Raw genomic sequence first — 22,735 nt, 5'->3', positions numbered from 1 at the left:
ACTCAGATCCCTCACAATCGACCACCACCCCCTCCTACAATACTAAATATCACCCAGATCCCTTGGAATCGACCACCACCCCCTCCTACAATACTAAATATCACCCAGATCCCTTGGAATCGACCACCACCTCCTCCTGCAATACTAAATATCACCCAGATCCCTTGGAATCGACCACCACCTCCTCCTACAATACTATATATCACTCAGATCCCTTGGAATCGACCACCACCTCCTCCTACAATACTATATATCACTCAGATCCCTTGGAATCGACCACCACCTCCTCCTGCAATACTAAATATCACCCAGATCCCTTGGAATCGACCACCACCCCCTCCTACAATACTAAATATCACTCAGATCCCTCACAATCGACCACCACCCCCTCCTACAATACTAAATATCACCCAGATCCCTTGGAATCGACCACCACCTCCTCCTCCTGCAATACTAAATATCACTCAGATCCCTCACAATCGACCACCACCACCTCCTCCTGCAATACTAAATATCACTCAGATCCCTCACAATCGACCACCACCACCTCCTACAATACTAAATATCACTCAGATCCATCACAATCGACCACCACCCCCTCCTACAATACTAAATATCACTCAGATCCCTCACAATCGACCACCACCCCCTCCTACAATACTAAATATCACCCAGATCCCTTGGAATCGACCACCACCCCCTCCTACAATACTAAATATCACCCAGATCCCTTGGAATCGACCACCACCTCCTCCTACAATACTATATATCACTCAGATCCCTTGGAATCGACCACCACCCCCTCCTGCAATACTAAATATCACCCAGATCCCTTGGAATCGACCACCACCCCCTCCTACAATACTAAATATCACCCAGATCCCTTGGAATCGACCACCACCTCCTCCTACAATACTATATATCACTCAGATCCCATGGAATCGACCACCACCTCCTCCTGCAATACTAAATATCACACAGATCCCTTGGAATCGACCACCACCTCCTCCTGCAATACTAAATATCACACAGATCCCTTGGAATCGACCACCACCCCCTCCTACAATACTATATATCACTCAGATCCCTTGGAATCGACCACCACCCCCTCCTACAATACTATATATCACTCAGATCCCTTGGAATCGACCACCACCTCCTCCTACAATACTATATATCACTCAGATCCCTTGGAGTCGACCACCACCTCCTCCTGCAATCTATATATACTAGGGCGTGCCCGTACGTGGGTGCAAAAAAACATGCGTGCAAACAACAACAACAAAAAAAAACTTTGAAACCACGTGGCAGTAACGGCCACAGAACCCCCCCCTCTATTTACATGAAATGGTTTGGTCCATTCGCAAAGCCAAAGCGAACGGCTTGCGAGTACGGTAGAAACCCCCCCCCCCCCTCTATTTACATGAAATGGTTTGGTCCATTCGCAAAGCCAAAGCGAACGGCTTGCGAGTACGGTGACCATACCTTGGGAACCACTTGTCCGATTAATTTCAAACCTTGAAAAGGCACATCCTCGGGTCCCCAGCAATATACCTGGCAAGTTTAAAGTATATCGGACCCGTGGTTGTCGAGAAACAGCGGTCACAGACACACAGACACACACACAGAGATTACTGGAATTATAGATAGACTATGGCGTGCCCGTAAGTGCGTGATGTGACCGTACAATGAATGTATCGTCCCGACGCCGCAGCTCGGATGGCGCTGCAGTTAATCGGGCCTGTATCGGCAGAGTTATTATAAACGTGTACTACAATCGATCGTACCTTACAACAATCAACACAGATTGCAACTTGAAATAAATGAATACGCTGTCAAATGTGCCGTCCGAGGCAGCGTCTGCTCGCCACGTTCAGCATTCAGTACGTCGTCACTATGACTATCCGTAAGTCCGGAAGTGACGTCCTCATTTGACTGTCCGGAGGGTCGCATATCGCAGTTACGATGAATCGCAAATTAGTTTTAATTAGTTTTAAAACATAGTTTAACGCCAACATAGCACCAAAATAGTTTGCCAACGTGAAATAAATGAATACGCTCTCAAATGTGCCGTCCGAGGCAGAGTCTGTTCGCCACGTTCGGCACACGTGATAGCTCGCTGCTCTCTGATTGGTTGAATCGTTTTTTGGACATAGCTCGGTAACTACTTCTCCGATTAATATGAAACCTTGAAAAGGCACATCCTCAGGTCCCCAGCAATATATCTGGCAAGTTTCAATTAGATCGGACCCGTGGTTGTCGAGAAACAGCGGTCACAGACAAACACACACACACACAGACACACACACAGAGATTACTGGAATTATAGATAGATAAAACACAGTTTGTGTGTGTGTGTGTGTGTGTGTGTGTGTGTGTGTGTATGTGTGTGTAATGTTACCGATAGACTCCTAAACGGAGAGGCTTACGTGCTTGATATTTGGCATAGACATGGCCATTGAGCCTGGGACGAACATGGCCGAACTCAAAATATTTGACGATCCATATTTTTTATTCATATTTACCTCAGCGCATTTCAGCGCACGGAATCAATGGAATCAGAGCAGGTGGGCGCTGATTCGCTCAGAGCGATCACGTGATGACGCTATGAACGCTATGACGCTATGAAAAAAAAAATCGCTATGACGCTATGAAACGCTATGACGCTATGAAGCTACGAACGGTATGAACGATATGAAGCTATGAAAAAAAAAATCGCTATGACGCTATGAAACGCTATGAACGCGATGACGCTATGAACGCTATGACGCTATGAAGCTATGACCGCTATGAACGATATGACGCTATGAAAAAAAAAATCGCTATGACGCTATGAAACGTGATGACGCTATGAACGCTATGAACGATATGACGCTATGACGCTATGAAGCTATGACCGCTATGAACGATATGACGCTATGAAAAAAAAAATCGCTATGACGCTATGAAACGCTATGAACGCTCTGACGCCATGAACGATATGAACGCTATGACACTATGACGCTATGAAAAAAAAAATCGCTATGACGGTATGAAACGCTATGAACGCTATGACGCTATGAAAAAAAAAATCGCTAGCTTTACCAAGGGGCTCGCTCTCCACCTGTTCCCCTCCCCTCCCCTTCCCCCTGCCCTCCCCTCCCCTTCCCCCTCCCCCTCCCCCCCCCCCCCCCCCCCCCACCCGGCAATGCCGGGTACTTCTGCTAGTACTATATATCACTCAGATCCCTTGGAATCGACCACCACCTCCTCCTACAATACTAAATATCACCCAGATCCCTTGGAATCGACCACCACCCCCTCCTACAATACTATATATCACTCAGATCCCTTGGAGTCGACCACCACCTCCTCCTGCAATCTATATATATAAAACACAGTTTGTGTGTGTGTGTGTGTGTGTGTGTGTGTGTGTGTGTGTGTGTGTGTGTGTGTGATGTTACCGATAGACTCCTAAACGGAGAGGCTTACGTGCTTGATATTTGGCATAGACATCGCCATTGAGCCTGGGATGAACATGGCCGAACTCAAAATATTTGACGATCCATATTTTTTATTCATATTTACCTCAGCGCATTTCAACGCACGGAATCAACGGAATCAGAGCAGGTGGGCCACTGATTCGCTCAGAGCGATCACGTGATGACGCAAATGAACGCTATGACGCTATTAAAAAAAAATCGCTATGACGCTATGAAACGCTATGAACGCGATGACGCTATGACACAATGACGCTATGACGCTATGAAACGCTATGAAGCTATGAACGGTATGAACGATATGACGCTATGAAAAAAAAAATCGCTATGACGCTATGAAACGCTATGAACGCGATGACGCTATGAACGCTATGAACGATATGACGCTATGACGCTATGAAGCTATGACCGCTATGAACGATATGACGCTATGAAAAAAAGAAATCGCTATGACGCTATGAAACACGATGACGCTATGAACGCTATGAACGATATGACGCCATGACGCTATGAAGCTATGACCGCTATGAACGATATGACGCTATGAAAAAAAAAAATCGCTATGACGCTATGAAACGCTATGAACGATATGAACGCTATGACACTATGAACGCTATGACGCTATGACGCTATGAAAAAAAAAATCGCTATGACGCTATGAAACGCTATGACGCTATGAACGCTATGACGCTATGACGCTATGAAAAAAAAAAATCGCTCGCTTTACCAAGGAGCTCGCTCTCCCCCCGTTCCCCTCCCCTTCCCCCTCCGCTCCCCCGCCCGGCAATGCCGGGTACTTCTGCTAGTATATATATATATATATATATCAGTCACTATGCGACCCCCATATCATCAGTGGAGAACCACCAGCAAGGTGTCCCATACAGCTGCTGCTGCACCTTGCTGGGAGCGATAAGCACCGCCTGCCACACGGTAACGTTATCTCTGGACGTCATGCTGTCCGCTCATTAGGTTGGAGAACCAGATTACAGATACCATTATTAGTAACTCCCAACCGCAACCAGGTCGACTCCATATGATGAGTGGATACCAGAGATAACGTTACCGTGTGGCAGGCGGTGCTTATCGCTCCCAGCAAGGTGCAGCAGCAGCTGTATGGGACACCTTGCTGGCGGTTCTCCACTGATGATATGGGGGTCGCATAGTGACTGATATAAAAACCGAAAGGTTCACAGAGTTACAAGTGTATGGAAAGCCTCACTGCGTTGCCCTGATGAAGCCCCAACAAGGGCGAAACCAGGTCGGTAACTGTGAGTTTTGCATGCACTTGTGACAGTATCTGAATTTATAATCCGTAATGACGCACTGCTAGATGGTTCCTCTGGAGCTTTGCAGGCAATGCGGACATGCATGGCGATGACGTCATGCTGTCCGCTCATTAGGTTGGAGAAACAGATTACAGATACCATTATATATATATATAAATATATATATATATATATATATATATATATATATATATATATATATATCTGTCTCACACAAATCAACTTGCTTTGTTTTACTAATCAACTTGTTCTTCTCAAATTATGGACGTAAAGGTACCGCGCCCCATTAGTTTACAATGTCTAAGTTTTTGTTTTTTTATGATTAAGTAAGCTTGATTAATGTGTCCATTTTTTTTTCATGCCCTATTGGGCAGAAATTCCATGAATCCAAAAATTACTCGAATCATATTCCTCTACTCTGCAAAGCAAATTGAAAAACCCAAATTGAGAAAAAAGTTAGCATGATATCATAAAACCTCCATTAAAGAAAGTATTATACAACACACAACAGGCATTTTAAGGCCATTTTCCCTGCTAGAGCGGGGGTTAGCCTTGAGGGCCCCATGACAATCTTCTCCATTTTGCCCTATTTTCTGCATCTCCCCTTTTTCTGCATCATGCAAAGAAAGTATAATGATAACCAAAAAGGTCATAGAATACAGCCAAATAGAAATGAACCCCAACACTCCCACTACTATCAACCCAACCCCATCCCCAAGACTTTTCCGTTTTCCTCGTTTCATTCTTTGGTAATACAACCTAATTCTTTCCAACCTCTTGCATGTTAGCATTTCATACCCAACGGTGATCTGTTATTCATTCAGGGCCAACAACACAGCCCAAACAACCCACTCAAAGAGTCATAACTATTCCTCCCATTTCTTCCATAGACCCGCGTTCAATTTCTACAGCTTGCGTACTCATGTCCATCAAATGTCCGCTTGATCCCTTCTGCCCTTTTATGTTGGTTGAAACCCCATCATCCTCTGTCATTTCACACTTCCACCAGCCTCGACTATCCATTGTAAAAACAAAAAGGCATTAACCACGCTCGTAAAATGGATCATTAGAAAACATTTAAACCAGCAAATCACATACATGCCAGTTTAGTTATCAAAAGGTGAAAGAACTTTCAACCTACATGTCCACCTCCATGCCATATCCAATGTGGAAATTATCCATAGAGCATTGGAGTAGTTCTGGTGCAAGATATCCAGGGGTTCCACAAAGCTCTGTAAGCGACAGCAAGTCACCATGAAGGGAAGGGTGGGAGAAGTGGCAATTATTGTTTGGTGAAAACTAGACGTGGACTTTATTAATATACATTATTTGTATCATCTTCTGCTACTAGAACCCTTCAGGCACTCTGCCAGAGATGTGCCACAAAAGAAAAGAGCAAGGAGTTATTTACATTGCCATGCAACTTTTACGGTCCTATGTAATTTCCTAAAATAGCTTGCCTGAAACATTAAGCTGTTCATCACATTGTGAACACACAAAACCTTTTCCTCATATTGCAAACAACTTACCTCGTAGATGCTCGCCTGGCTCCAGCTGGCAAGAGAAACCAAAATCTGACAGCTTGATGTTCATCTCGTCGTCGAGCAGGATGTTCTCTGGTTTTAAATCTCTATGCACAATGTTCTTCTTGTGCAGGAAATCCACGACTTCCAGCAATGCCCGCATAATGTTCCTGGTGGGACCAGCCGGTAGCAAAAGGTATGTTTTAGGAAATAATCAATGTCTATAACAAAGATAATCTTTTAGAAAGGTCAAAAAGGTAAACTTGTGAAGGATGGCAAGAAAGACATGTACAAGTAAATAGGTTAATGGTACTTTGCAAACTAGTGTAGTTAAATAAAGACAAGACCAAAAGTCGAACAGCGGCGTAGCCGGGCTTGTAATATATTATAAACCACAAACACACATGATTAGCTTTTTAAACAGTCGCTAATGCCGTTTATAACATTAAAGAAAGAAATTTGGAGGAATCCCGACATCCATGAGGTAAGTTTTACTCACAGAACTGAGCGAAGATCGACTGTAATCTATATACCCCACAAGAGTTGGAGGTGTGCTCATTTACCAAGCAGCTAGCTAGCGCTTGCCAAGCCAGCCGTTCCTTAAGGGTTTTGAATGGAGTGCTTGCTCGAATGCAACCACTTGGTGATCTCTCCACAAGAAACTTGGCAAATGAACACACACCCAATGTTCTTGAGACCCGATCATAGAGAGACTGTAATCTATATACCCCAAAGAAGAATGACCTTTACTGCCGCTCTCAAGTGAGCGGATGTTTATGCTATAATGACATCATAGACGTAATGACGTAGCATGACGGCCGGGCACAAAACTGCCGCTACTTTAATATATATAAGATATGTATTTAACCTCCAGTACATTTGCAGTCACTACAAAGGGGTTAGTGTTACGATTAGATTTGCTATAATAATAATAACGTTACGTTATTATTACGAAAATTATATATATTTTTTTAAACCGAGGTGAATTCCTTACTTCCACGGTTACACCGCTTCAATCCATCAACTTTCCATTCACGACATTGGGATTAAAGTGTTATGGTTATATTTACTATAATATTATTATTATTATTATTACGAAAACAATACTACTGAAACGATACCACTGTATTAAGAAACCTGGGTTTAATTTGTCCGAAGCGGACGGTGAGTCATAGGCAGATAGGTGAAATATTTTGGAGAATTATGCCTTTGATGATACAAGCACGAGAGTTGGCACACAGTTAGAGTATGCCCTAAGGAAGATATTTGGCTATAGGGCCATCACAGATTTATCCTGTGACAACAATGGCGGCCATTTTTCAAAATGGCCTCCATTGCTTGTTATTTTACATATATTTGGTACATTACTGTGTATAAACTGTTGTTGTGGTCATACAAGCTTGACATTTGGCACATAATTAAAGACCCCTAACTATAGTGTTATCATATATTTGTCCTGTGACAACAATGTTTTTAAAATGGCCGCCATTTATATGGTATATTATGGTATATGGTATATGGTATATTAATTTGTATGAACTGTTGTTTGAATCATACAAGCATGGTATTTGGTACACAGTTAAATATTCTGACTATTAGAGTCATCACAGATGTGTCCAATAAAAATGGCGCCCAATTTTTAGTACGGCAGATAGGTAAAATATTTGGGAGAATTGTGCCTTTGATGATACAAGCACGAGAGTTGGCACACAGTTAGAGTATGCCCTAAGGAAGATATTTGGCTATGGGGCCATCGCAGATTTGTCCTGTGACAACAATGGCGGCCATTTTTCAAAAAAGGACAAATCTGCGATGGTCCTATAGCCAAATATCTTTCTTAGGACATACTCTGACTGTGAGCCAAATGCCATGTTGTATCATCAAAGGCACAATTCCTGCACCTATCTGCCATACTAATAATGCCTGAAGCCTATACGTACCGTATTGTTTTGTCGGTGGGGTAGAGATACTTTAGACCAGGTAGATTTGTGTCGTAACATGCTCCGACTGTCGTGAAGAAGAAGAACCACCACCATGTAATAAGTAGAGGACCTGTTTAGCCGGGATGTCGGATTAAGTTGCATCTTCGTCCCCATTACGAGGAATGGGGCATGTTAACTAGTTATAGGGATTATGTTAACTACTACCTTGTTAGTCAAACCTCTGTGATCTATCCTTTGTCCTTTATGGCACCGCACCACAGACACTAGTTAGAATTGCCATTAAACTACACTAAATAACAATGAAAAACCAACCGGAAGCCAGGCATCAAGCATTAGGGCTAACAATCCCGCCTGGCAGACACACATCGGTCGAGCAGGCCGAGCCACGCTGAGAAGGGCAGTGATTGGGTGGGAGTTGACCAACTGGAAGGCCGGGGTAGGAAGGGACTCACTGACTGGTGAAGGAAGGACGAGGAGGAAGCAGCACGCTGATTGGCAAGGTTCGACCGATGACGTCAGAAGCGGACTGCGTGTGGATTGGTGGAGAGCTGAGCATGCAGTGGTGCCCTGCAGGCATTGGTGGAGAGGCACAGATGACATCACAAGACGGTCAATAAAAGAACCATCGGACCGACATTTTCTCTCTCTCTTGCCTTCTTCTTGCCTTCTCTCTCTCTTGCCCCTCACGCCTTCCTCTGTCATCGACTCTCTCCTCTTGGTTCTGAACTCTGGGGGAAGACAGTTGTGCATGGATGAAGGGCTCCAGGAAGCAATCGGACCGACCGTGTTCAGAGACGCCATCAGAGACGTACAGAGGCTGCAGGAACTGCGGTTCTCCGTGCGAACGACTAGTGTATGAGCGCTGCAGCGTGAAAGGACGCATCAAGGCCTAGTGGGCGTGTTCCCACGCACGGACCTCCGGACACGTTTGCAGACCCTAACGAGATCCTAACGAGATCCCACCAGTGATCGGAGCTAAGTGCACGATAACCCCACATATTTATTTTCATTTATTCTTCCCTTCGTCTGTGTTCAAGTCTGGTGTGGGGGACGTCCCGTTTCGGAACTTAGTTTTACCGTCGCGCTTTTCTTTGTCGTGGCATTCCGTTTTAATAAACCTGTTTATTTTTGTACATTTGAACCCGTTTTGTTTGAGTTATTTTCTTTGCAGGCTTTGGGACTGCCGGTGGACAACAGGTAGCTTCATCTTCCCCTCCCCTTTCTTCCCCCGCATATATAAAATCCGCAATTGATCAACGCCTCGGAGTTAAAGCTTGTTTTGGCTATTCGTGATCCCTGTGGTATTCACCTGGGAAGTCACATGACAGTATTTTAGGAAGAGCCGTAACGCCAATGCTTTCAATATTTGATGGTCATTTTAACAATCGGTTTGTTTGTGTTTCACACTGAATGAAAAATGTTAAGGCAGAGCATGGCGATTGTGATATATGACAGGTTTGACGATATGTTCGGCATGAAAGGCACATAAATCAAAATGGCGGTGCGTGGAGAGTCAGCTGCAGCACCGCCGTAATGACAGACATAATCACATCACCCTGTCATGTGACCAGATTCTCAGCTCTGATTGGTATACGTTTGAGGGGACATACATACATACATACATACATACATACATACATACATACATACATACATACACTGTTCTAGACGGCTCTGCCTGATGGGCTACGCCGTAAAAACTCTGCTTGAAGTGAATCATGTATTACAAGAATACCATCAGAAAGGTTTCTCCATTGAATGCTACATTTAATTCACTATTGAGTGACAAATCACAAGATACAATGTTTCCCATTGTAAGTCAATCGGTGGTTTTTAAAGATTTTAAAAGGTTTTCTTATGATCCAATATGGCTGTCATACTAGGTGACTGATGACATCATTGTTAACAAACTATATTTCATTTGGGGAGTTGATCACTGTTGTGAAAAATCAACCAGATCCACAACTCGTCCATAGATAGGTTTAATTTCAATTAGATCGTAACATCATCCTGTAAAATACACCATGCAACATATATGTCAGGATCAAGGCATCATATGAGAAAGATTGGATATATCAGTCAATGCAAGCAAGCTTAGAATATAAGTGGGTACGTACCATTCAATTCTACATGTCATTGTATAAAGTCGCAGGAGTGGCCTCGAGTCGCGGACGTCCCGAGGTCTTATAGACACCGCCCAGTGGTTTAAGTGAGCGTCACACCTGGGTTCAACTTACATTTTCACCACAATCACAAATTTAAAGTTTCGCAATGACCGGTTAAGCGGTTTGAAATAAGAGTATTTTAAAATATTTTTCTGTAATCCAAAATGTTGGTCAAACTAGATGGCAATTCAAGTACTTTGGGGACCTTTAAACCTTATGATGACCTACTTATAGGTGGAGTGGGAGGATGCCATGAACAAACTTGAGCTCGACCACACTAAACATCATTTTAGCCAAGGTTGGTCACAATCCCATCAGCAGTTTTGGAGAAGTTGCAAGTGTTTATGGACAGACAGACTGATGACTCGCCATCCAGACTGACGACAGACAGACAGACTGACGAAGCTTATCTGAACTACATTCAAGGTGAGCTAAAAATTAGTGATTTGTAAAAAACAAACAAACAAACCAAAAAAAACACTTTCTGCATTGCAATAAGAAACCATGGATGAGTGACTCGTTATCAAAACTATAGAGTTCATGGAACACTTTACCCGATGCAGTGGTCAAGTGTATAATTAAATTGAAATAAAATAATGGTTTTAAATGTCGTAAAAAAATTCTGGAAGTTTAACACTGTTGATGCAGTTTTATACACCACCTTAATTTTTCATGCAGTCCAAGTACTGCAAAACTTTAGGTTTTTGGAAATGACAAGAAAGCAATTTGTGTTCTACAGTGTTCAGGTGTTGGCTTAGTGGTTCGGGTGCCGGCTTGGGATCCTAGGATCCTGAGTTCGAATCCCGGTCGATCACTGAATTAACACCAGGGGGGTTGACTCAGCCTGTCATCCTTCCGAGGTCGGCAAATTGAGTACCAGCTTGCTGGGATGAATGATCCCGGTGTGTACCCCGGTTTAGAATAGGTACACCGTATCCCTGCTCATCGTAAGAGGTGACTAAGGGTTGGCGTCAGGAAGGGCGTCCGGCCATAAAAACTGCCTCAAAAAGGGAACCATGAGGTCATGGGGCCCGCAAGGCTAACCCCCGCTTTAGCGGGGGAAAATGGCCTCAAAACGATCATTCATTCATTCATTCATTCAGTGTTCAAGTATATAATTCAATTGAAATACAATAAAGATTGCAAAGGTGGTATAAAAAATTAATTCAGAAAGTTTACCACCATTGACACAGTAGCTATTAAATAGGTTGATTCTGTGTGGTTTGATACATTAGTTCTTCATGCCTGGTGTTTGTGTCCTGTGAAAATTCAATTGGAATTAAGTTGTTCCTCGATCATAACCTGACGTTTGTGAACGGATGGACAGAAGTGAACAAATTGCTAAACCCTGCTTTTTGCTTCACGTGCGCAGGGTAAAGACTGCAGGAAGGCATTACAAAGGAAGAGCCTGATTTCCCATCTGAAGGATGATTTGATAGCGTTCACACATATATATATATATATATATATATATATATATATATATATATATATATATATATATATATATATATATATATATATATATATACATATATATATATATATATATATATATATATATATATATATATATATACAGTGAAACCTTGACTTACGAGTGCACCAACTTACGAGTTTTCCGAGATACGAGCCGTCGCTCGGTCGATTTTTTGCTTTGTGATGCGAGCCGAGATCTGAGTTACGAGCGAGCGAGCTTACGCCACCCACCACTAGGTGGCCCAGCGAGCGTTCAGTTCACGTGATTATCTTGCCGTGCAAGCATCTCTGCCGTATCGCTGTTGCTTTGTTTTCGCATTTTTTTTATTTTGGAAAATTTCTTAGTTTTAACCATGGGTCCTAAGAAATTGAGTGCCAAGGGCAGTGCTGAGAAGAAGAAAAGGATGATGTGCTTGGATATAAAACACGTAATCGTCGAAAAACATGAGCGAGGTGTGCGTATTGTCGACTTGGCGAGGCAGTACGATCGTAGTACTTCTACGATATGTACGATTTTGAAGCAGAAGGAGTCGATAAAGGCTATAACACCAGCCAAGGGCGTTAAGATTATTTCAAAGCTCCGGACCTCTGTCCATGAAGAGATGGAGAAGTTGTTGTTTGTGTGGTTGACGGAGAAGCAGCTCGCAGGAGATACCGTGACCGAGAGCATCATCTGTGAGAAGGCACGAGACATTTACGGGGATTTGGTGCAGCAGACGGCGGGAAATATACATTATTTGTTATTTATAAAGTAAAGTACTTATTTAAAAACACGTAACAAAAAAAATTGGTGTGGTTTTTGGGGGGCTGGAACGGATTAATAGCATTTCAATTCATTTTAATGGGGAAATTTAATTTGAGAAACGAGCAAATTGAGTTACGAGCTCGGTCACAGAACGAATTAAACTCGTAAGTCAAGGTTTCACTGTATATATATATATATATATATATATATATATATATATATATATATATTGTTACGGACACGACTTATTAAGATGTTATGCTGGGCCGAGCGGAATGGCCGCCGTGTTCGCACAAGTTACCCGATTATACTCGAACGTTGGCCGAATCGCGCTACGCTAGATCAATGAAGGAAAGGACACAACGGCTGGGTTAAATGACACGACACCAGGGGTACAGTTCTCAAGACCTCCGGAGGAGGTTATAATATGGGATATGCAGAACGTTTAGATTACACGGCACAAGAGGTACAGCACAGAAAGGTGGGCACTTATACACGGTCTTATCTTATTCCCGACAGACCACAGACAAACGGGACAAGACTGACTCACACAGGGATTGATGGCAAGGAAGGGCAGAATCGATGGCTCAAGGTGCACCTTGGCTCAGGGGCAGAATCGACCCGGTCCGGTCCAAAGATGCGGGTAGGTATCGTCGCGCTGGAGGTGGCGTCCGTTCTTCCTCGTGGCTGGGGCGCATCTGACGTCACCTCCGGTAAGTGGCTGCGTATATCCAGCGGGGAGTGACACGCCCTCGGCTCGTTAGCTCCGCCCCAGATAGAATCGGTCCGCCGCTTCTTATTGGGTGCGGGGGGGTTACCGGGCTCCGCCCTTGACGAGGAGCTGACAGTCAGCCCCTGTGTGGTAACCCCGTCGGAGCACATGGTCAATGGCGGCTAACCAAGCCGGAGTGAGGACGCGCACTCCCCGCGCCGCTGTTGTTGTTGTTGGTGTTGTTGTTTCATGAGGAAGAGATGCGGGGAGGTATTGGGAGGTCCTAAACTCACTACTGGTGCCATACAATCACATTCTGGTGCAACGAAGAGTCAGAATTAATGGAAACGAGTCCTTAACTGACATAGACTAAGAATAACTAGCAAGATGTCCTATAGTTGTCTACGTGAGATGCGGTGAACCTGGGCACGACATTTAATGGGGGAAAAAGGGGAAGGTCGGGGCTACAGAGTGTTGTTTACAGACAATGGGACTAGGGAATGGGGGATTGGGGATAGTTGGGGAGTATTGGGGAAATAGGGGAATATTTACAAGCGGATATGGATGGAGGCCAAATCCCATATCCGCAACATTGCACCCTTCTCTACCTCGGGGCGTCCCGACCCGATAAATTTTTACCTACTTTAGTGTGGCACTCAGATGTAGTTCCCTCTACTATTAACTCTACCCTGAGTGCGACAGTTTTACAGATGTTCACAAATGAGTAAATATGTCCCCCTGCGACGTTGCACCCTTCTCCTCACAGAAACACACCCACAGGATAACCGAATCGCGGAAAGAATCCTCAAACTAAACATACAGCCGGTAGGGAGCATTATTTACACAAGACTACACTGATATTTACACTACGATCCAGGACCTGTTTTTGGAGGAACACATGCAGATGTTATGCATAGAGAGAGAGCACGCATGCCAGCATCGATACACCAACCCACGAGTGCTCTGTGGCCTTACGGCCTTTAATAATGTGCAGAGCACCCCGTTCAAGCACCAAAAGCACCACCCCATAACACAGTCAGCACCATCCGGTGCACCAATAAAGTGTTTATAGTCACCGGTGGTGTCGCAGCCGGCCGATGTTCTGCCGCTGGTCTTGCCTTCTTGAAGCACTTGGCCTTCTAGCTTCCTTAGAAAAAAGAAAGGCGCCAACCGCGTCCATTTCTGTATTGTGGCCGTCAGGGGGCCAACTAAAAGTGGTTCACCTGTATGGCATAGGTGCCACGTTGACCCATAGGTCCATCAACGGGTGGTGCTTGCCCGCAAAAGACTGCGGTCCATGGTGGGCGGCCACAAAAATTGCGGTCCATATGGTGTATCGATCCCGGCAGCAAGCAGCGAAAGTGCAGGCCCACAACTGCGGAGCCAGCACCTCTCTCTCTCCTCTCTCTCTGCCCCAAAGCCAGATCCTCGGAGGTGGGAGACAAAAGAAGAAGACAAGTGAGTAAGGTGGTAAGGGCGCAAAAGTGCACGCAATATAAGGTAATGCACACTGGGGGCACATGGGAACCAGGTGAGACAGGTACGTTCCTACCGTACGCCCCCCCCCCCCCCCCCCCACCAGGTAACCTACATTGCCCCTCCCTTACCCCTTACTGTATCCACAAAACACAACACTACCCATAAACATATACTTTACAAATCAACAAACGTCCCTACTGTCTTCCCCGTTCCTCCCATAAACCAAATTCGTCTTCTCTCCCTCCTAACCAATCAAATTTGCCATTTCCAACTCTCATCAAAATTTGCCATCTCCAATTCAACATCAAAATTTGCCATCACCAATTCATCATCAGTCCCTCCTAGGGAGGGAGAGATGGAATCACCCCAATGTCTCATCCACGTCGTGATGCGTCTCACCAATCCACACAGCAATTCTCATTTCCTGCACACGGAACAAAGAAAACACAGGTGTGGAGTCATCATCATCACCTCAGGTAAGTGGCTGCGTATGGTGCGACAGGTTCATCAATCCTAACTATTTCCTAAATGACTTTAACAACTTTACATTACCCGGGGTCTTTCTCCTGCCAAACCATTGGCCCTCTTACACTATGGGTTCTAAAAACCAATTCCCATTGACCAAACTGTGGTGCTTTTCAATTTGGGGTCTCACTCCCCCGATTCATCTCCCGGTGCCCTCGCACAATTTCTGGGCCGCGACGTGTTGCTCTCCCAGCAGGTCTACCCACCTGCACACCTCCACCACTGCAGTTGCCTCCGAGCTTACCTGCTCCTTACCCTAACCTAACTACCTGGGGAAGGCCCTCTGGCGCTCTCCCCACTCGGTGCCCTCTCTGGCACTGGGCTACCCGGGTCCGTCCTCCGGATCCTCGGGCCCCACTGACACTAACGGCTCCCAGAGCCCACCTGCGGCCTCACCTGGCCGACATCCTCACAGTGGTGGAGTGCCCAACCAACTACACACGCTAACAGGCTACACGCCCAGCCATTTCCACAACACTAATGCACCCATCCACAATACCATTCTGCAACCGCACCACAAATGCCAATATCCAACCACAATTTACCTATACCCTCTACCTAACACTTACACTACCCGCCCCGGGTATCCGTGATGGGGGTCCACTCTTCCCCCATTCACACCTTCGCACCATGCACACCACTCCGTACCACTTACTCCAACTCTCTCCACACCACTCATTCTCTGCTCCATATATTCCACACACCTGTACTTGCACACCTGTGCTCTCACACCTGGTGCCACCTGCACCCTTCTCTCCCCAAGCGCATCCGCGCTGATCCACAACACTCACTACTCATCCACTGCTCCACACACCTGTCCAGTTCTCACACAGCATCATCTCATCTAACTACTCCCCTCTGAAACTTGCGCTTCCCAGTCTCCCCTTTAAACTATTGCGCTCCCACGTCATTATAATCCACACTAATCTACCTGCGTCCCCACTACAGGTATCAGTCACTATCTAAACCTTAACGTCACCTAATGTCATCTTCTAGGGCCCTATCAATATCCTAACCCACCCGGGCTAGTTTTCACTGCCATACACCCCATAAGCTATAGCGCATTTGCCCCACCTGTGAGGGATGACAGAGTTGCCATCCCACCACATCGGGCATCTCCCACTACCAATTTTGCACATCAAATTTCAACAAATCAAAAATTTGCCAATCACTGCCCATCATCTGCCAATCACTACTGCCAATCCTTTGCCAATCATCAAATTTTGTTTTTCTAATTTCGGGGCCAAAACACTAACCTCATCACACAGTCTACTCACTAATGCCTCTCGGTGCGCCAATTCCTGTCCAAAGCCCGGCTTCGTACAGCCAAGCCATGCATGCGGGTTGTTTGGTGCCAGCGGCTGGATACGTCCCGCATTCGGTGCAGGGAAGGAGGTTTACCCGGGCCGAGGTCCCACGCACCATCTCGGCACGGAGCCATCCAATGTCCCGATCTCGACCTGCCGGCACGTCTCAATAGAAAGTGGGTCGCCATGACGACCCTTCCTATCGGGCTGCCAGCTCCGCCTAGTGGAGCACGGACGCGGCCGTTCAAAGCGAGGCCCGGCACGCACCGAGGGCCCGATTCGGCTATAAGTCGTTCTAACCTCTAACCCGGTCACCGTCGATGCTTCACCTGCATGCTTACAAGCATACGCTACCCCTTTCTTGCTCATACTCCTGCTGTTTCCATGCTCCTCGTCGTACCTTCTCTAACACACCCAGGTACACTCATTCCACTCCCAGCCTTGGTCACACACCTGACCACCGAACACTTTGGCACACATTCGTTGGTCGCACACCTCACCAACACACCTCTTCGCGCCCCCTCCTCGGTCACCTCCTCTGTGACAATCACAGGTGTGCCCTCACTCGCACACCCAACCACGTGCCTCACTAGCCAATTCAAGTGTGCATTCCCACACACGCTCTACCATTCCAGGTGTGCTTCCTTTCTCACCTGTCACAACCAACTCACGCTCCGTGTCACTCTTACTACTCTCACCTCCACTCTTGACAACGCACTCACCCTTTCTCCCGACAGCGCACTCTTTCCTCATGCACCTGTCCGTTACACACCTTTCTCGCGCACACTCTTGCGCACACTCTTCCGTCACACCCTCTGTAACACTCACCACAGGCGTGCATTCTTCCTTGCCTTGACAGCGCACTCTTTCCCATGCACCTGTCCGTCACACACCTTTCTCGCGCACACTCTTGCGCACACTCTCCCGTCACACCCTCTGTAACACTTACCACACCGCGCTTCCATGTGCTCCCTCGCACACGCGCTACGACCGACTCACTCTCGCCAGCACCCTCACTCCTTGGCACGCACTTTTTTCCTCACACACCCCAGAGTCGGACTTTCTCGCACACCTCCTTTTTCGCACACCAGACCTGTCGCACACTTCACCAACGGCTCTCACGAACACCCGGGTCCATCTCGACCCCCAAGCTTCTTAAATCCCCTGGCGCATCATACGCACGACCATATTGGTCACCACTTACACCGGGTCCTCTCCTCTTCGCTTCTCCTCCATCACCTGCGAATCCCTCATCCGGTTAATGAGCACATCATCACGATCCGAACACAGACTTTGGACCAATTCTTTTATCTCCTCTTTTATCTCTTTCTTATCCCCTCTCCGTCCTTCTTAATTTCGCTCACCCTTCTTCCACTTCTTCTAATTTCTGCTTCACCTCTTTCATCTCCTCGTGCGCCCCTTTAAGTTCTTCCTCTAACTCCACTTTATTTTTTTATATGTGCTCCCGCACCTCCCGCTCTTTAACCTCCATCACCTCTACCACCTTGTCCATTTTCCTCGTCAGGTCCTCATGTACCGTCTGACACTCTTTTTTAATTACCCCTACGTCCTTTTTCATCTCCTTCTGTGTCGATTTTAAACCCTCTATTACCGCTGTGTTCTTCTTTACCTGGTCCCCCAACTCCTTTTGTCCCACTGCACTGTCAGTTGTTCTACTCCCAGCGTCAACTCCTCTATACCACCTTGCAATTTTACAGTCCCCTTTCTCGCCTCCTTCTCCATGCGCTCCTTACAGTGCCTCACCTCCTCGCGCACTCCTCCGACCTCCTCACTCACACCTCTTCTGATCTCTTCTCCCATCACTTGCATCTCCTGCCCAGATGCCACCCTCATCTGCTCCATTTCCTCCCTGTGAGCATCCAGTTTGGTTTCTACCCCCATTCTGACCCCCTCTATCTGCTGCCCCATTTGTTTAACTTCCCTTTCCGCTTGGTCCCTCATGTCCCTCAATTTGCCTTCCATACTGTTTTCTAACCCCTCTAACCCATTTTTCACTCCCTCTATCTGATTCTCCTGGGCAGCCATTCTATTTTCTACCCCCGTTAACCCCTCCTGTATTTCCCCTAATCTATTGTCTAATTTCCCAAATTTCTTGTCTAATCCCTTAAAATTATTGTCTAACCCCTCACCACCGGTACCCCTCGCTTCGTCCCTCATTACCCCCATTTGGTTTCCCATTACCCCCAATTGCTCACTCTGAGCATCCATCCGGTTCCCCATTACCCCCATTTGGTTTCCCAAGTCATTCCTCAGGTCTTCACTTGTCTGGACCATGAGCGCCTTTATTTGTTCCATAAATAGGCCCCAATCCATCGGCGACGCTGCTACGGTCACGGGCGCGGCTAAATTTGGCGCCACTATAACCATGTGTGCGAGGCCGCCATTTTGTGCGTCTGTAACCTCGTGCGCGACGACGCCATTTTGCGACCCTGCCACCCTCACTGCTTCGCTCTCCTCATGTCCCTCAATTTGGTCCTGGATCGACCCTGCCTCACTCTCCTCTACCGGAACCCAGCCGTCTTGGTCTGCCATAGCGCGACTTTCAAAATTCGGGTTTTTTTTTTTTTTTTTGGAAAACACAATCAAATTTCGCCGTTATAATTTCGAGCGCATGAAACGTGCTCCGGGACCGATCCCACTTCCCGACACCAATTGTTACTCTAATAGTACAATTGGTGTTCCAAAATTTGGGCCTAACAAATTTAGTCCCAGGTCCGAATCCAACTCCTGACAACCAATTGTTACGGACACAACTTATTAAGATGTTATGCTGGGCCGAGCGGAATGGCCGCCGTGTTCGCACAAGTTACCCGATTATACTCGAACGTTGGCCGAATCGCGCTACGCGAGATCAATGAAGGAAAGGACACAACGGCTGGGTTAAATGACACGACACCAGGGGTACAGTTCTCAAGACCTCCGGAGGAGGTTATAATATGGGATATGCAGAACGTTTAGATTACACGGCACAAGAGGTACAGCACAGAAAGGTGGGCACTTATACACGGTCTTATCTTATTCCCGACAGACCCCAGACAAACGGGACAAGACTGACTCACACAGGGATTGATGGCAAGGAAGGGCAGAATCGATGGCTCAAGGTGCACCTTGGCTCAGGGGCAGAATCGACCCGGTCCGGTCCAAAGATGCGGGTAGGTATCGTCGCGCTGGAGGTGGCGTCCGTTCTTCCTCGTGGCTGGGGCGCATCTGACGTCACCTCCGGTAAGTGGCTGCGTATATCCAGCGGGGAGTGACACGCCCTCGGCTCGTTAGCTCCGCCCCAGATGGAATCGGTCCGCCGCTTCTTATTGGGTGCGGGGGGGGGTTACCGGGCTCCGCCCTTGACGAGGAGCTGACAGTCAGCCCCTGTGTGGTAACCCCGTCGGAGCACATGGTCAATGGCGGCTAACCAAGCCGGAGTGAGGACGCGCACTCCCCGCGCCGCTGTTGTTGTTGTTGGTGTTGTTGTTTCATGAGGAAGAGATGCGGGGAGGTATTGGGAGGTCCTAAACTCACTACTGGTGCCATACAATCACATTCTGGTGCAACGAAGAGTCAGAATTAATGGAAACGAGTCCTTAACTGACATAGACTAAGAATAACTAGCAAGATGTCCTATAGTTGTCTACGTGAGATGCGGTGAACCTGGGCACGACATTTAATGGGGGAAAAAGGGGAAGTTCGGGGCTACAGAGTGTTGTTTACAGACAATGGGACTAGGGAATGGGGGATTGGGGATAGTTGGGGAGTATTGGGGAAATAGGGGAATATTTACAAGCGGATATGGATGGAGGCCAAATCCCATATCCGCAACAATATATATATATATATATATATATATATATATATATATATATATATATATATATATATATATATATATATATATATATATATATATATATATATATATATATATATATATATATATATATGTAGGGAGCTATTATGCCCCTCCCCCTTTGTTAATTCTTGCTGCTTTACCAATTACCAAGTATAACCAATTATATGTTTTGTTTTGACTGATTGCTGTACTCTTTTATAATACTTAGTCCTTTCTTGTGCATTGAGGATGTGTAATATCCTAATAAGGAGTTCTGTGCTTGTGAGCTCTTGGCCTGTGTGGGCACAATCTCTTGTTCCCCTTCCTGGCCTTGGTTGCAGCTGCTATCTCTCAGCCTCCTTCATAACTTTGCCAATATCCTGTGGGCTGACACATTTATGAGTGTCCCCTCCTTTTGTACTTTCCCAACCAAGGTCTCTATACAGAAAGTTGTAAACATGTTGCCACATATGGCTGACCATCTCCTTATCTGAGCTAACCTATGAGTGGCCTTGGATGAGCTTCCTCTAACTAACTGAACAACAGGATGGGACTATGGTGGGAGGGCCAATGAGCCCATTCTGTCTCTGTATCTTGTGAGCTAAAACCACACCCGATATTCCTTATATAAAGCAAGTTTTAATCGAATTATTTCAGAGCATCTTGTTGTAGTGTTGGTCATTTTATGTGAACCTCCTGCGACACCTTGCTGTCCGCAAGCTTGTGTAAACGAGTTCTAATAAATATATCCGTTGCTCCTTTCTCTGAGTCTTCTGAGTCCCAAGTTCTAAATCCAGTTCCGACAAGTGGTGGCAGCGGTGGGATCAGTCTGTGCAGTCCGGGACGCGGTCCCAGGCAAGTGAGTGGTGAGACCAGCGGGCAATTGATCCGGGTCAGGTGAGCTGTGGTTTTCTTTTGTTTTTCCTTTTTAGCCTGGGGGTCAGTCCAAATTGTAACCCACTCTCTTGCTCGGGTGCCGTTTGTTCCGTTCCCTGCTCGAACCTGATCCACGAACCTAAATTTAAATACGGACCGCTTGGGTCCCGGAGCAACTGACTGTTTATGGACTCGTTAGGGTAACGTTACGTAAGGGGAAGTGCCCCACGTTGGGCGCCTGAGAATAAGGGGTAATAGATCTCTGGGTTGCGAGGGTAAGGATAAGGGCGGCGTCCCGATCCGAGGCCTACCTGGGAGACGTCGGAATTATAAGTAAGGTTAGAAGTATTACACGGGCGTAGGACGCCAGGAGAGTACAGTAAGGGTAGGTTAGAAGGCCGTACCACGCGAGGCGGGCGAACCTCACGGGTACAAGGCTAAGAGTCTCTCAAGAGTTAGGTAGAAGGCCGTACCACGCGAGGCGGGCGAACCTCACGGGTACAAGGCTACGAGTCTCTCAAGAGTTAGGTAGAAGGCCGTACCACGCGAGGCGGGCGAACCTCACGGGTACAAGGCTACGAGTCTCTCAAGAGTTAGGTAGAAGGCCGTACCACGCGAGGCGGGCGAACCTCACGGGTACAAGGCTACGTCGGTAAACTAAATTTTCCTAGGATGGGGAACAGGATGGGTAATAAGACTGTAAAGGCAGGTGAACCTCTTAGAAATACCCCAGCATTTTTCATGTTTCGGAGGTATGGCTATGATGCTGCGAGACCAGGGAAGTCATGGGTTGCGCTGACTAAGGATCTAGGTGAACCGTGGCCCGAAGGAGGGTCTTTTGCGCTGGAAAAATTGGACGTGTTGTATGAGGCATTAGAAAAGTTAGAACAGGCCACGAAACACTTCCCGCCTGACTATTGGAAAGTCTTTGGTTGGTGGAAGGAAGAAGCGATGAAGTGACAGGCAAGATCGAAACAGGCCAGCTTGGCCGGTGAGGTATCAAAACTCAAGGGCCTGAGGAAACAGGTGAATAAAATGCAGGATGAAGCGGTTAAGGAAATAGAGAGGCAGGCTAACGAGTGACTGATGCCGCTCGTTGAAAGTCAAGTCCCCGTGGGAGGGTCAGGCAGATACCAAACCCCTACCCTCCCAGCCCTGAGCTCTGTCCCGGGGTTCCAGGCAACACCACCCTCCCTGCCCCACCCTTTCCACCCCGGTCTAAGAATCCCCTTTCTTTTGAATGAATGAGACATAAGGCGTTGTACACGACCCACTCAGGTCGTTGTGCTGTGAATTTTTGCGACTGTTCACACTGCTGAATGTGCGCAGTGGTTTGAAATGCGAGCCGGTTTGTCAGTCACGTGGTATG

At 46.5% G+C, this 22,735-nt stretch overlaps 1 protein-coding gene across 5 annotated transcripts in view; it reads right to left on the bottom strand.

Moving 5' to 3' along the window:
• Window positions 1–22,735, bottom strand: part of PHKG1 (phosphorylase kinase catalytic subunit gamma 1) — a 75,703-nt gene that overhangs the window by 14,109 nt on the left and 38,859 nt on the right. For 4 of the 5 annotated variants that reach the window (XM_068120760.2, XM_068120761.2, XM_068120762.2 and 1 more), the window contains 2 exons: window positions 6,298–6,461; window positions 5,910–6,000 (listed from right to left, as the gene is read on the bottom strand). In XM_068120760.2, coding sequence (XP_067976861.2) covers window positions 5,910–6,000; window positions 6,298–6,461 — 255 coding nt within the window. Of the gene's footprint in view, window positions 1–5,909; window positions 6,001–6,297; window positions 6,462–8,686; window positions 8,802–8,887; window positions 8,963–22,735 lie in introns of all 5 variants that reach the window. The other variant, XM_078780321.1, reaches the window with a different exon arrangement.

Source organism: Myxine glutinosa, chromosome 6, assembly GCF_964187855.1.
Source record: "Myxine glutinosa chromosome 6, kmMyxGlut1.1, whole genome shotgun sequence".
Classification (NCBI taxonomy): Eukaryota; Metazoa; Chordata; class Myxini; order Myxiniformes; family Myxinidae; genus Myxine; species Myxine glutinosa.
Note: the sequence above shows the minus strand (reverse complement) of the source record. Positions and strands in the feature narration are given on the sequence as shown.